This window comes from Syngnathus typhle, linkage group LG9, assembly GCF_033458585.1.
Source record: "Syngnathus typhle isolate RoL2023-S1 ecotype Sweden linkage group LG9, RoL_Styp_1.0, whole genome shotgun sequence".
Taxonomy (NCBI): domain Eukaryota; kingdom Metazoa; phylum Chordata; class Actinopteri; order Syngnathiformes; family Syngnathidae; genus Syngnathus; species Syngnathus typhle.
The window spans coordinates 7,258,642-7,275,272 of record NC_083746.1 but is presented as its reverse complement, the minus strand read 5'-3'; the positions used below and the strand labels follow the sequence as shown (position 1 = coordinate 7,275,272).

Below are 16,631 nucleotides of genomic sequence, written 5' to 3'. Positions count from 1 at the left end.
GGGTCCAGCTGCTGTAATTGAAAGAAATGAGCCATGGAGCTGACACATTAGCACGGTCCCAAGAGATGATGCACCCCCCCCCCACACACACACACACACACTTTAAACATACCAACTCTATCTGGCTACGAGTGTAACCCTGACGACATGGGCTCGGCTGGCATACACACACGCGTACGCACTAGCAAAAGTGACACCAGACTCGGCCATCACTAAGGCGTGATTGTGGAGGGGGGTGGGGGGGGATGAAAAACTGCCCCCGCAGTGAGTTAATCAGTCGGTTGCTCTGCCAGCACCTCCGTTTATTCGCCGTTTATCCTTGCGCTCATGACCCCCCGGGGGGTTGCCTGTCTGTGAGGTAGCACCTGCAGCTTTCCTGACACTTGATTTAAAGCGGCGCATGCAGCCCGCGCGCCAGATTACACCAGACAGTGATGAGAACTTATTTGCACTCTGATGAGACAAAATGCCCCCCCCCCCCCCCCCACACACACACACACAGCCAGCCCACCCAACCCATCAGGCACTGACCGGTCTTAAGCAATCATCCTGTAGTGTAAAAATGATCTCAGCGTGAACGTGACAAATAAATCTCTGCTTTGCTCTCATCCTGAGTCAGGTATCAATTGAATGAATGAGTGAGTGAGTGAATGAAATAGACAACGTCGATAAATTCGCCTCGCTATCTGTAGACGGTCATAATAAGATCCACATTTTACACGAGCATCCAACAACTATTTATGAATCGCTACCATCAAAGTTGCTTCAATAAAGTGCGTCTTCTATATAAAATCCAAAGACTTTGTTTTGTTGAACACTAAAATTGAATACGGAATTAATGAGACACAAAAGTGCTCTTGGATGCACGTTTTTGATTTAATATATTTCCACATGAGCACACTCCCAAAGTACATTTCTAGTGTTTTGCTGCACTTTTGTAGAGAGACTATTAAGTGCTTTCTTGGTCCTGCCCCCCCCCCCCCCCCCCCACACACACACACTCCTCACCTCACCATTAATAGCAGCAAGAAGATCAGACCATCTCCAATGTTCCACCAACGCACTTGAGTCTCAATAGCTACACATTTAAGTGTACTCCATTTACATCAAGTCTAATGACAAGGTCTCACTCAGGGGCGGAGCTACGTGGTGGCAAGGGGTGACCATGGCCACCTCTGGTCACTATGGCCACCCCACAACAAGAGGAAAAGTCTGATACCTGTGAGTTTCCTTTCATTTTTACATGGAAGTGATATTTGTAGATGCCTTGATACTAAAATAACAAATTTCCAACTGATGTGAATGCTAACTAAAAGAAACAACCTTTAGTTAATAACCTTTGACTCTTACAGCTTATGTCAATAAAAAGCATCACTTACTCACCATGGCAAGCAAACACGGGGAAGAAGTCATTATTTATCATGCAGTCATGGTTTGACAACATAAAATATGTACTTCAAGCTAGATATCTCATGTTACCCATTCATCAAACAAGCAAGAATAAACCTCAGTAAAAAGCAATCAGAATTTAGAAGAATTAGAGAGCTTTTTTAGTTTGTTTTGAACAAATGGGCCAGCAATTGCGCTATGTAAAATAGTGTCATTCTGATTGGCTGTTAGCTAGCAAATTGGTACATGAGAAATAAGTTGCCAAAGAGACAGTACACAAAAGCAAAGCGACAGCAAAAATGATTGCATTTTGCGTTGTTTTGATTGATTTAGACTTCATCTTGTTTGTATTATGCAAGGGTAGTATGGTAAACGACGACTTCCTAGTTACAGGGAAAGCACGAGCAGTGAGATGTTTTAACACCCTGGCCACCCCACTGAAAAATTCCTAGCTACGCCCCTGGTCGTTCCCAGTTGTAATGCGATGCTATCAATTAAACTGCTTTCTCCAATCGGCTCAGCATTATCCGGCTCGCAATTACAATGGCATAACCCTGATGCAAGGCCCACTTTCAATGGAGCTTGAGTGTTTGGCAAATACATGAAAGGAGAATTTATTGTGAGAGAAAATGTACAGTAAGTATAGAAAAGCAAAGCCCATAATGGGGACGCTTTCTCTCGAAGAGCTTCCTTTCGCCAAACAACCTTCCTCTCTGTGCCATTAGAGCGGATCGTCATTAAATGCATCCTGAAAGAGGCTTTTAATTTGGAGTGTAGCGCAAACAAAAAGCGAGGAGAGCTTAGGCCGCACTGACTCAATGTTTATAACCTTGCCATAGACAATTTAAGAATGCCGAGTGAATGAATGACGCAGGCATTAAAGCGCACCCCTGAAACTTATTTGCATTCATTATTTTCGTTTTGTCCACGACGCTAAAGTGATGTGCGAATAGGTTTTGTGAGATGTTTCGGAATAATCACAACTCAAGCATCCTTATTGTTGGGGTGAATGCGCTGGAGAACTTGAGCTGGTGCTATTTTTGTGTGTTTCAAAAAGAAACACACTTTTCATGGAAGAATAGGATTGTAGTTTTTGTTATTGATTTACACAGGCTTCAAGATATGCATCTTGAAGATGAATGCGTGCTCACAATCAGATGCAAAGAACATTTTTTTTCCCGAGCTGTCGGGGGGGCCCCCCTTCCCTTTGCGGCCACCCCTCCCTCGCTCTTCATTTTGCTAACTGGTGCTCGAAGCTGACCAAGCATCAGCTTCCTCCGTGCTGATAAATGGGCCTTTTGAATTGATGGCAAGCTGGAGGAAAAAGAGATAATCCCAGATAATGTGGATACAGTTTTCATTTCTTGTCACCCAATTAAACTGCAATTATACCGAGTGCGGGAGAGGAGAAAAGTGGAAAGAATGGCCAAAGAATGGGAGAGCGGGGCTCCCTGGGACACTCTTAAGCAGACACATTAGCCCAGATTCGCTCCGTCCTCATAAAAGAGAGACCCCTTTTCTTGCACTTGGCAAGTGCACAGTGAGAGACAGGCCAGCTGCAACCTGGGGCAGCACACAAAAATGCCTCAACAATGTTTGTGCATTTAAAAAAAAAAAGCCAAATGTACACAGGTCGCTCGGAGCGTCTTTAAAGGTTTGAGCCGTGTAGATTTTTCATGTTATTATCATGCTAATACTCGGAACACACTGTCGGCGGGAACAAAAGTGTAGATTTTGTGAAACCTTTGTCATCGATGACTGGTCAGTGTAAGAGCCCGTGGAGTGGAGCAAGCGGGGGGTTCACAAAGCTGCGGCAGAGCCAAATGTGCTTGCAAAGAGAATTTAAGGGCATTCAACCTTCCTCAAGAGTACATTGACATGAAAATGACAAAGTTGAAGGAAATGATACAAAAACATACAGGGAAGGTTGCTTCTTTGTTTTTTGCTTTTAAATCTGACCTAGGGATAGCAAAGTCAAGCCTATGTAATGTAACTTACTTTCTGTTTTTATTTTTCAAAATGTAGGCGCCTTAAAGAAAATTCTTCTAAAAAAACAACAACTATAAAATAATACAAAACACAAATAAATATAAAATACTTTTTTGTGAATTGTCAGCGTGGCTGGACTTGTGTGGCACAAAATCTAAGGAGCTGAATTAATGTCTTTTGTAATTACACTTCCTCTTTGCAATTATCACTCAGGACAATTTATGGATTAAGCATATTGATTTCACTTGACTCTTGGCAGGAGTTAATTTGAGCAGAGAAGATATTTTGCTATGGGATGCAAACAGCCCCCTCGGGGATGACCGGGCATTAGAAGGGGGGGGCGGACGGGGAGGGGAGGAGGGAGGGCAGCGTCTTTAGCCTTCATCCCCTGGGAGGATGATGTGACACTTCCAGGGTCCTGGCCCTTTGTGCAGCGATCTATTGCGAGTGTATACCTTTGCTTGGATATTGACTTTCACCAAAGAACAACAAAAAAGTGCAAACTGGAGGAGGCTTTTTTTCGCACGAGTAAATTTATTAATCTTCACGCCGCTGATTAGCGCTTTGAAGTGTGATTTTGAGCGGGCATGTTCCCCGCTTTGCTCTGCTTAGATAAACGACGGGGGAGGGGGAGAAGCGTGGGGGGGGGGGGGGGAATAAACAGATTACTTCAAATCATTAGACAAACATCTTAACGCACCGAGCGCCTGCTTTGCTGATAAGTCGTCGGCGGGAGCGTCGGGGCTGTCGCCGGATCGGCGTGGCGATGTTGCTGATGACAGCGAGGTGGGAATACTCTCTTGACATTTGATCAATACGCCCTGGCGACAGTCACCTCGGACCTCCCTCACTCACGCCAATGAGTAATGGCCCGATTGGGGAGAGCCACACCGGAGAAGCTAGCATGAGCGTAGCCATGCTGAGGCTGCGTTCATCAAAATAATGAAATAAGCGCAGACACCCATCGCCCGGCCACCTCCCACCTCTCTTAGCCTAAAAAGGCTTCTGCTGACAGGACACTTGGCCTTTCATTGATCACACAGTTGTCATGCACATGCCACAAACATTAAAGGCCGCAGTACAGATCATGATAAATAGATCGTAGTATTTTGAGGAATATTATAGAAGTAATCTGCTGAAGGCTCAAAAGAGTCAACTTCCAAGGTATACAACCATTATTGATGTAGTGCACTTGTATTTTCATGTTCCGAGATAATAACACACAAAAAGTTGCAAATTAAAGTGTGGAGCATTTAAAGAAATCACTGCAGCAGATGAATCCCAAGTAACCCGGTGCGATACAATTCCGAGCGTAATCATAGAAGCAAGACAAAGACATGACTAAAACGAGTCAACATAATTCAGCTTGCTATTGAGAATTTTGTTTTGTTCATTTATGCAAGCGTCACCCCGAGTCAAGGTTAGAATTTGAATTAAATGATGTCTTTCTCTTATTTCTTCTGATTATGCCTCCTATTTGGTCTTTTCACTCTTTTCTTTTTGTAGACATAAGCATTCTTGACCCCTCATCAGAGCTTTTGAAACAGACACACAGTTTCAATTCCAAAAAACCCACGCAGACTCCATATTCTGTTGTCTATTCAGCGGCACGAGGGAAACCTGGAGGTCGGAGGCGGGTAATAAGGTGGGAGCGCTATGCCCGGCAACTTTTACACAGGTGTCTTTGATGCGCCTTGCGTTCCCCCGCCGAAGGACGACGGCCAATGTATAAGCCAGCGCGGCGTGTTCCGCGGCGCTGCCTCAGGTTCAAGGAGATTGGATCACGTTTTGTTTGCGCCGCCGCCTCAATTCAGCCTCCGCATAAAGGGAAAGAAGAGTCTTTGTGGGGTCTCGGGAAACGAGGTGGATAGAAGTGTGTGTTGGGTGAAGAAAAGGCCTTAGTGCATCACTTTTCTCTGATCCGCCAACTGCAACTCCACATGTATCGGAGAGATGTGTGCCACAAGCGGGTCTTTTCTTCCCCGGGTCCCCGTGATGAGTTAGCAAGAGCTGCAGCGATAAAAGCCGATAGGAGGGGTCGCTATCAGGTGGCAGCGCTGGTAATTACAACTCTCTATTTGGGGGCTTTGCAGCGATGCCGTGGCGATAAGGGGGGTTGAATATAATGAGGAAGAAAAGACCGGTGATAATATATCTGCTAAATGGTTCCAAACAGTCTATCATGGGAAAAGTCAGAGCCTGCAGGGGGGCGGATCGCAAGCAAGCCCTTTTAATCTCAGATCAAAAAAAAAAAAATATCGGACTTTTTATCAATAGTTGTTTTTGAACCGATCCAGGACGTTTGTACTATTTCTCGTGCAACCCCCCAACCCACCCCACCTTCCCGGGGGCTGTGGAGATATTCAAGCAAGGTGAGATTACATTTAATACGATGACAAGCGGCGGTTTGAAGACGAAGGTCTTATCAAGCTCCCGAGCGGCGCATCCTTCTGTGGAGCCATTCTCCTTCCATAATGTGCTTTCAAAGTTTCTTGTACGCGCCGGCTCAGCTCCTCCATGAAGGAAATGACTATCAATCCTCTTTAGCGCCACATCACAGGCACTGACACCGCTCAGTCCTCAGGGCCTTTTTCAACAACATCCGTTGCTACATTGTGATGCGCACATACACACACACACACGCTCACTCAGGATCATGACCACCATCAATAGTATTTACACTAATGTGATTAAGTTAATACCGCGGTCTATGAGAGGATTATTTTCTCAATTCCTCCTGATATGCGTAATATTTAGGCTGTGGTTGAGTAAATATTTTGGTTCTCCACCAAAATGATTCCCACCTAGACAAAGGCACGAAAGTCTGCCCCGAGGAGTAATAAAGACTGTATAATTAGAATGATTAAAGAGCTGCACAACTAATTTGGCAGCCGGTGAATGTGTTTGGAGAACACAACTATTCAAAATAGGTCACATTTTTAAAGCGCGGGAAAAGAACTAACTTTATTCACACGTATTACAGACGGGTGACTCATTGGAGGTGATGCCGAAGTCGACATTGTCTGCTTTGCAATCCCATCATTATGTTGCTCTGCTCCTTAGCGAGCTTTCTGCGTATTGTGTAAAAGAAACCTCCTGAGACAAAATGGCTTCTAATCTGCACGGCGTCATCTTTAAATAGCAATCCATTGGCTCCTTTACACATTTCAACTGTTTGTCATCCGCACTTTATCACAGGCTCACTTAAGATAAGATTCGGCAGCTAATAGGATGTGTTGGTGACTAATTGACTGTCAATACCGATCACATCACGCCGAGAGCACTTTTGTCCAACGTGTATGGCTTTTCGGGGTGGAAGAAAAATATTTATAATGTTCCCATTTTATTTCCTTTTTTAAAAATTAAATCCACGCGTTATTTATGGCCCTCTTATCTTCATGATACAATTTATTCCATCAACTAATTATAACAACTGGCCTAAATGTTTGAAACAATTCAAAGCAGATTTAGAATCTCACAGCTTTAGTCTCATTATATTAGCCACGCACTTTCAACAGAAAATTTGTTTGGATCTGGAAATCCGATGTAACAGTGGGTTATCAATTTTAAAGGTTGCTGAAGAAGAAATATTGCATACCTGCTATTTATTGCTCGGCCTGCGTGGGGGCAGCAGGAGGAGGAGGAAGACGCGGGCAGGAGAGATGTCGGTAACTAAAAGAGAAAAACGTTTTTATTTTTTTTGGAGGATTCAAGAAGATGAAGGGGAAAGCAGTTGGAGGAATATGTATGTCGTTTAAGGAGAAGATACGGGAATTTAAAGAAGTGGGATGTTGAAGGAGACGGAGGACCGATACGTGCGGTTAAAACGACGATGCGGGCAGATGAAGATGACGTGAGAAGGCGGTTGGAGGGGAAGCGGAAGAAGTTGAAGCTACTAGAAGAAGCTTCAACTTGTTCAGCTTGCACCTGAAGTCTAAGGAGGATGAGGGAGGTGGTTGAAGGACCTGCCTACCAGCTCCATTCATTTCCCTCCTCACACCTTCAAGTGCGGGCAGGCATCTTGTACTTCCTCCTCCTTCAACTTCAACCTCACACAGATGTGTTTTTCACTTTCTTCTTTGACTTACTCTCTCTATCATCTTTCTCCTTTATTTTACTGCACGTATATTCTACAAATAGATGAACAAGTATTTTTTTTAAGTGTGTATCTCATCATTATAGAAAGTCAGATTTTTGGTTTCATGTCGAGGGAGTGACGGGGGAATCAAACGTGTGTGTGATCTTCTCTCTTAATAGAGGAGAAAGTCCCTATGGGCTTGTTGTTGCTGCTGTCTCCCTCTATTTATTTGTAGGCTATTTTTTTTCCTTCTATTCAAGCCTTGTGTGCGCTGAGGTGGCTCCGTCTCAGAGGCTGGAGCCATGCAGGTATAATTTTCCTCGCGCTCACTAACTCATCGTGAATTATTGAAGTGTTATTTCCGGCCTGACAACAAGGGCTTGAAAGGATGGGAAGACCGCAGGTGAGAGGAGGGTTTATGTTATTATTGTGATTTCCCCCCCTTTTGTCTGTGATAGATTCCAAAAACAAAAAAAAACCTTGAAATGTATTTGTGTGTGTGTATGTGTGTGTGCGTCCAAAACAAAAACACTGACCAAAACTGGAAGAAATTCAATATGTGCAAGGTGTTGGATGATAAGGCCTAAAAAACAAATAAAATTTAAGGCTGAAATGAATTGTCTGAAATTAAGAAATTGAATTTGAACCTTTGTATGGGGGGGGGGGACGGGATAATAAATAATAAACCATTATTAAATAGATCGATCCTGCATACAAAAACAGTCCAAAGTATTAACTCTCATCTAATACGAAGTGAAAATAATTCACAATTATTCCTGTTTTGTGTCATCCTGTGGAGGAATTCATAGGAATTCAGTGTGTGTGTGTGTGTGCGCGCGCGAGCGCATATAGTGTGTGTGTGTGCGTGCGTGCGTGCGTGCGTGCGTGCGTATGTGTGTCTCACATGCACTGCCCAAGATGCTGATAATCCTTTCCACCAAGCAATTGAAACACAATAAATAATAAAACTATTACCTTCTGAGAGCAAGCTTTAAAATGATTTCTAGTAAACAAGAGGATTACTTATGATTTACTCATGACAAACCCCCCCCCGCCTAATTATGCATAATGGTTACATACTTTATTGTACTATGAATTTTAATATTTTAAAAGGAAAACAACTGTGAATTTAATTAAAATGTGTTACCTGCAGAGATAATTTGGCGTTTATATTTTCCAAGGGCTGTTATTCATTATTATTATTTTTTGGGGGACAAATAATAATGGAGAGCAGAGACGGAAAGTGAGAGAGGGAAAAAAAAGCCCACTCCAACCAACAATTTACCCCACAAGTCCGAGCTGATAAGTGTAATAATTGCGAAGTTGTGAATCGGATGGCTGCCCTTGGGAGGGTCTTTTGAAGTGAAAAGAGGGGAAATAGGGAGAAAGAGGAGGGAGGGGGGGCTTTGGTGGTTTGAGGAAAGTAATTAATTTCACCGAACCCGATTAGAAACACTTCAGACCTCCTCAGTGGCTCAAAATTGTTGCCAAATGTGACAATATTAAAGAGTGGGTTAGTACTTAAAAGGTGTTGGTGGTGGGTGAGGTGGGGCTAAAGGCAGGTGAGGCCATGCGAGGTGAACAAGTACGCCAAAAGATTTTGCGCGCTCGTGCGTAATGGACTATTACGCGCGCATTAATAGAAATAAACGGACGCTTTTATTAGGGGATAGAGTGATCGGGGTAACACTGCGCCTTTTGAGCATCCTTTTAAAACAGAAGGAAGGGAATTTAGAGGGAGGAAAAAGACGGGGGGGGGGGATGTAAAAAGGAGCGTCGATCGCGTGCTGGTGGCGTTCTAGTGCGCATGCGCCACTAGGCACTTTCACTACCTGCCACACATGCAGTATTTCACACGGGGCTACGGAGACTTGTCAACCACTTGCGTGCGCGCTGCCTCTGGTGCTGGACGACACGCGGAGGACAACGCGACAAGACTGCGTGTTTTTCTACCCACTGTTGTTTTGCTTGAACGTGGACGCGAGGATGAATAGGAGAATACAACACTTATTTTAAGGAGTTCTCTTTTTGTTGCAGAAGATAATCGGGATGAAGAATTAAAGAATTAAGTAAGTAAACGACTCGTGGCGCTTATGATTAAGAGTGAGTGCATTTATTTACGTGCGCGCGCGTTCATTCCTCTAGAGAGTTCGTGCCAAGTATGTCTAAACCGATGGATCACGTCAAACGCCCGATGAACGCCTTCATGGTGTGGTCAAGAGCCCAGCGGAGGAAAATGGCCCAGGAGAACCCCAAAATGCACAACTCTGAGATCAGCAAGCGGCTGGGCGCTGAGTGGAAACTTCTGACCGAGTCTGAGAAGAGGCCCTTCATCGACGAAGCCAAGCGTCTGCGGGCCATGCACATGAAGGAGCACCCCGATTACAAGTACCGGCCCCGGCGGAAGCCTAAGACCCTCATGAAAAAGGACAAGTTTTCCTTCCCGGTGCCCTACAACCTCGGGGAGCACGACGCGCTCAAAGTCAGCGGCATCTCCGCCGGAGGGCTACACGAGAGTATCATCGGCAACCCGGACAAGGCGGCGGCGGCTGCGGCGGCCGCGGCGGCCCGGGTCTTCTTCAACCCGTCCATGTCCACGAACCCTTACTCCTTTTTCGACCTGGGCTCCAAGATGAGCGAGCTCTCGCCGCACTCCTTCCCCTACGCGTCCCCGCTGGGCTACCCGCCGAGCGCAGCCAGTGCGTTCGCGGGGAGCGGCGGCGCCGGGACGCACACTCACTCGCACCCGTCCCCCGGGAACCCTGGCTACATGATCCCTTGCAACTGCACGGCGTGGCCCTCCACCGGACTCCAGCCGCCCCTCGCGTACATCCTGCTCCCCGGGATGGGGAAGCCACAGCTCGAACCTTACCCCGCCTACGCAGCGGCGTTATGATCGACCCCGCGCGAGATTAAAACAAAACAAACTATCGATTAGTTTGATTTACGCATGCACAGACTTGAACATGTGATGACGTGTGCATTTATCACATGTATATGGATGATTGCCTTTATTTAAGGTCTCCGTGAGAACTCGCCAAACTTCTGCCAAATTACTCACGAAAGAGGGAGGGGGGAAGGCGACACTATAATTTGCACCTGTTGGAGCTAGGACTGGTTCGTGGGTTCATCGTGGGAGGATTGTGACACACACACAAAAAAAAAACATGTACAAAAAAAAGTCAGTTTATTTAGTGTTCCGAGAAACCCAAGCAAGGACATTTCACTAGCATCATGTGTACGTTTAGAGCAGGGGTGGGGAATCTTCGCAGTTTTGATAAAGTCCTCCAGGGCCATACAAAATTTACAGTAGAATGGAACAAATGTTCATTATTCCAGATTATGTGCAGTAAAGGGTTTGGGGGCTTTTTATAACAGTTCCTTTACAATTGCATGGCTGCCCTGATCCAATGCTTGGGCTGTTTGTGGCCCACGGGCCTTGGATTCCTCACCCTTGATTTAGAGTTTTTAAACCCTTTTCTAGATGTCTGTAATATTTATTGTTTAGTGGAATCTATGGTGAGCAAATAAAAAGGACAAGACTGAATTTGCACATGAGACGTTTTAAGAGGACATAATTTATTTTATTGCCCTTCAGACCCCGATTCAAACGTACCCAAACACTTTCCTCTTGTGTCATGTGCAGGGATTGCAAGAAAACCGTTTTTTTTTTTTTTTTTAAATAACTAACTCGTACAAAATTTCTGTGTTTTCTTTTGTGTCACCTGTTGAGAAACGGATCACAAGAAAGAAATAATCATAACAATAAACCCGAATAGAATTAAAAACTAACCGCTTTTTGATGTGATTAACATATTTTTCTCCCCTCGTTCTGTGAAGTGCAGGTAAAGTGTAAAATACCCCCTCTTCGTAAAACGGTCGCTTTTGTACGGTCTCAATGAGGGTGTATTTATTTAAAGTGCATGCACCCCTTAAAAGTGCATTTATATAATCTGAATTAAAACGGACGTACAACCTGCTGATGTTCTCAACTACGTGTTTGTGTGTGTTGAATTTCAATCCAGGGCCTCTTTTACTAGATTACACTGGGAGATTAATTCATAAGGATCGGTGCGATTATGCAAAACTAATTTGGACAGTCCAGGGATAATTATCTCCGTCGCGGTTAATTAAACCCTTTGAGTGGCGCTCCGCGTTTGCAACACCCGTGGAACTTCCTCCTTGGGGGGACAGCCCACCCATTCCACCAACACCACCCACTTAAAAAGAATGCGCAAGGTGACCTCGAGTTGCGTTTACAAGACAAAATATACAAAGATTTAATTGTATTAAAATTCTATTTAAATCATTGTTTATTTAAGACCTGTTACATAATTGATATACCTGTAATTGTTACAATCTTTCTCCTACAAATTCTATTAAAATTCGGCTTTGTAGCCATTTTTAATGACGTTTTATCTTGCAAAAAAATGAGAAAGCACCCCCCCCCCTTTTTTTTTCTTCTTTTCTCTTCCCTGGGAGGAAATGTGAAAGCCCTTTTTCTCCTTTTCTCTTCTCTGGGAGCGTTTAGACGGTCGAGGAGGTTTTGTTTGCGCACAAAACCCGGGTCGGGAGGTTTTGTGCGAGCGTTGTTTGTTGAAGTGGAGTTCGGAGAAAAGCGGCCGCTCTCGCTCATTGTGATGGAAGCAATCAGTGGTATTTGGAAAACTGTTAGCATTGTGCACTTCTTCTGTGTCCATTGTGCAGGATTTCTTTTCACAAGGTTTTTGCCCCCCCCCCCCCCCTCTCCCCTCCTCTCTCTCTCTCCCTCTCTCTCTCAAGCGATCCAGCTGGACGGAGTGAATAGCGGTGCAATGTGTACACGCTTTGTCCCCGCAAGCCCTTCAAGTAGCCCACCCTGAATGGAGTGAGTTGACACTGCATGACAGTGAAACAACATAATAAAAAATACATGAGCGGATGAATAGAAGCAGGCGCATAAATAAATAAAATGGGTGGCCAAAACTGGATAAAGTGAATGACAAAACGGTGAAAGAAGATGATGGAAAGCGAGGGGGGGGGGGGGCAAAACGATATTTAACACGCCAGATTAGCATTAGAATGCCATCTACAAAGCAGAACAATTGATGAATGGGTTTACCGGCCAAGAAAGAAATGGACTAAATGCCTTTTGAATAGATGGCCTATGTTTTCTCAGTCTAAGACAGGCATTGAATGGGGTAAGGTGGACAAGCAACTATGGAAAGAAGTGGGAGAAGAAAAGGCCTTCTATTAAAACGTTTTGCAGCCTTGGCTCCAAGGTCTTCAAGTGAATAAGAGGAAAGAGGTGTGTGTGTGTGTATGCGTGTGTGCGCGCAAAAAGGTGGTGGTGGTGGTGGTGGGGGGGGTGCTCGGCATCAGCATTTCAGCAAGGTTATGCATGTGAGAAAATTATTAATGGAAATGAATGACAGGAATAATGGGATTTTGTGGCAAAAAACAAAAAATGACACGAACATGGTCTTACTAAAAAAGGTTACAATATTGAAGTGGCTGAGCATAAATGTGTAAAAAGTTGAATATTGGAGGGGTTACAACCATTAAGCCATCATGTTATGAAGAAAAAAATTGTATGCTGATGAGAACAAAATATTATTAACGGAATAAAGTCTGATGAATAAAAGACTGCAACACTACATGAAAAACATAAATCGAGGTACGACGTTACAAGTGTTTATTAAAAAAAAGGGGGGGGGACCTTAAGTTTGTTCCACGTTTGATATCACAAAAGATATATTTCAAATCCAAACTATAAGTTTTCCCCCTGGAGTCAAAGAAACTTTCCCAGCCTTCTCTCGCACACCTCCACGCATTCCTGAAAGAAGTCTTCCGGGATCATCCACAGCACCATTGCCGCTGCGGCCCTCTTGATGTTCTCCATGTCCTCAAACCAGATCCCACTGAGGGATGACGTTGTTGGTGTTGGTTGGGGGTCGAATAAAAACTACACGTAAACTACGTCGGCTGAGTTGAGAAGTTATTCTATCAAATCCACACTTAAGGGCAAACGTTGTACTTTGGCTTCTTTTGTGACACCAGTCTTGCAACACACTTCATATGTGAAAAAACTTGCAAGGGCAGAAAAACAAGTTCTATTGCAAGGACACAGTACATGAAGTTTTTTTTTTTTTCGAATAAAATCATAATGTTACAAGCAATGGCAAATTGTTAAGTGAGATCTTGCAGGTATGAGAATAAGGCTTATCTAATAAAGTAATAAAGTTGTTTATACTCTTTAGACTAAAGTTGCAACTTCGACTGCTGAGTATAATTATACCGTCAGGTGAAAAAGTATATGTGAAGAAGTATAAGGAAGAGAAGAAGATAAGTCATAATGTGATGGGAAAAAGTTGGAAGAATGAAGAAAGTAATATTTACCCCAAAAATATATATTGCCAGAAACAAGTCATACAAAATCAAAGTCATAATAACTGGCAATCAATCTTCTCAGAAACGGTGGAGGCCACTCGTTGGCAAATAAAGAAAATAGTTTTAATGTTGTAAGAGCAAAGTCTTTTGGGACCAAAACCTGTAGTCAGACTATAGACTACAACAGGATCAGGATTTTTTCAAAATGTTTTATATTCCCAAAAATAAAATTCTCTCAAAAACTATTAAAAATAAAAAGTGGTTAGTTGCAATTTCATGGAAATAAATTCTTAAAAGGCACAATGTCAGTATTAAGTTTCGAATGAGGGGGGAGTAAGAATGTTCACAGAATACAGTTAAAAAAAAATGTTTGGAAAAGTCATAAGGTTACGACAAAAAAGACCCAAGGTAACAAAAATCAGGATGGATTACAGTAGTAAATCACATTTTCAAGTCTCAGTTTAAAAACATTCTCAGGAAGCTTCATTGCAGCTACGACCATTTTACATCTATGAGCATTTCATCAATGTTACTTTCTTTCCATATTTTATTTTACCTTGTCATTGTGACCTCAAATCACACTACGGCACGTGAGGAAAAGGCAAAGCCCAAATGATTTTGACATCATCTCTTTTCACTCACCTTGAGCCCTATCAGAATCTTTTTTTTTTTTCCCCTTCTTTCTCAGCAAAGGCAACATAAACGTTTGAATAGGAATTGATTTCCTTTGCACACTTAATCGCTAAATGTGCGTTTGGCCTTGATGTGAAGATGCTGAACATTGGAAGAACTCAAGTGGTTGCTCTAACGCGGGAAATGATTCAGTTTTACTCTTGAAAGTACATTTTTATGGCTAACCGTACAGCAACGAGTGCATTTGGTTTTCTCGCATCGAGCAGAGCGTCAAGGCTGAATGGAGGGCGAGCAAACACATTCAGTCAAGTCACCTGAAAAGGATTGGTAATTATATTATGATCCCTATTTGTATTTAATTCAGGACTAAACAGTTTAAAGGCCAAAAGCGCTCCATTTTACATTTGTCTTCATTTAAATGGAAAAATGGGTTTCATATGCGTCATCCTTCCCACTGGCCACAGCATTTTGAAATGAAAGCTGGCGTTAAAGCTCTGCTTTTAGAGCTAATTATGCCCACGTTTGACTAATTCTATTAATGACATTTATTCCTTCCTGGAAATCATAATTCCATACCTTATTCAGCAGAAGCAAGAAATCATGAGCTGTCAGCACGATGCGGTCGAGTTCTTTGGGCTGTCTTAGAATGCAATTCTAAAAAAAGAAAGAAAGAAAAAATTAGCATGATTATATAATAGTGTGTTCAACCGTTCGCGTTTTAACATGGCCTCCAGAGGATTTCAAAAATCAAAATTGTCTCCGTTAGGAAAAAGTCCTCATCATTAATTTAGGACAAGTATACTTAGTTTACTGTGAGATTAGCAAACAAGCAAAAAATAATACTCAAACATTTTTTTTTTCCACAATGCAGTTCACTGAAATACCAAAAAAAAAAAGAAAAAAAAATCCCATTCCGATGCCCTGATATGATTCGCCGTCAAAGCCTTCTAAGACATTTGTATAAGTAAGATTAGGGAAATTAACATACATCGGTATCAGCGGTTCAAGCGTGTTGACCTCAGATGGGAGCACAATGGCTTCCCGTTCCCTAATTCGCCCCGAGGCCGCGCCGTGAGCATGTGGATTATCACCTGACTTCAATGGCTTCAGATGGATCATTTGACTTTTTTTTTCTCTCACCTCCACATACATGAATAAAACATTAATATGGTTTCTTTGAGGATATTTCTTCTATTTGTTTGTGCATGCTCACCAGCTTGTCATTGCATGTGTGCGTGTGTGCGTATATGTGCACACACACACTGTGAGGAAGCTCAAAGAGTGTGATCACTGACTTCTTCCAGCTCATTTTAGGCAAATCAAAGTGTGAAAAGTCTCTCCTGCAGCAATATCTCTCACCATCATCGGCTCAGGTCAAGAATGTTTATGAAGGCCGCGTGTCATATTACCTGTAATCTCCACGCTGTGAACTGCTGTATTTCAGACTTTTTCGTGCTTCAAGGAGGGAAGGAGGAGAAGCCGGGGTAAAAAAATAAATCAAATAAAAAAAGGGGCAAATTATCTTGCATTGCACCTTACCACGACAACCTAACGTGGCAAATCGAAGGCTGCCGACGGTACATGTCACTGTGCCCAAGGTCACAGGTAGAAATGAAAAGTGTCTGCGTACTCTACAGGACCCCCTCCCCCTCAATAAATTTGGTACAAAGTCTCTGAAGTCAGGGTTTGCCTTCAAGAAGTTGGTTTAAAAGTAGCTCATACAATGAGTGCACAGAGTTCAGAGAGGATGATTCTTGAATTTCAGCGCAGAAGTTAGGTGTCCTTGCATTACGATTTTCGTTCCACCAAATCTTTATCCTATGGTGATATAAGATACATCTAGACCACATATGCCATTTTTATTATTTTATGCTAAATATTTTTTTGTATTATTATTTTAATTCAATATGTGATAATAACCTGCACACATTTGCCACTTAACACAATACGCACAGTGGAGTTTAATTTCTAGAGCAAAATATTCTATTTAGATTATCCAGATCAATTTTTAAGGCTTTAAAAGAACATCACTAATTGTCGATAAAAAAATAAAGCACAGTTAAAGCCGGTCTCGAAGGGTCTTTAGTCTGTGCAAAGCCTCTACAGCGCCCACTGCTGTCAAAAGCCCAGTAATAACTTCACATTTGCATTCAGCCAATATCTCCACTTTATT

General features: G+C 43.0%; 1 protein-coding gene across 1 annotated transcript; it reads left to right on the top strand.

Annotated features, from left to right (window-relative positions):
* Positions 1-9,287: 9,287 nt before the first annotated feature.
* sox21b (SRY-box transcription factor 21b) lies at positions 9,288-11,448 on the top strand. The gene is made up of 2 exons (XM_061287727.1): positions 9,288-9,525; positions 9,602-11,448. The coding sequence occupies exon 2, from the start codon at positions 9,618-9,620 to the stop codon at positions 10,350-10,352; it is 735 nt and encodes a 244-aa protein (XP_061143711.1). The 5' UTR covers positions 9,288-9,525; positions 9,602-9,617; the 3' UTR covers positions 10,353-11,448.
* The last annotated feature ends 5,183 nt before the right edge of the window (positions 11,449-16,631 follow it).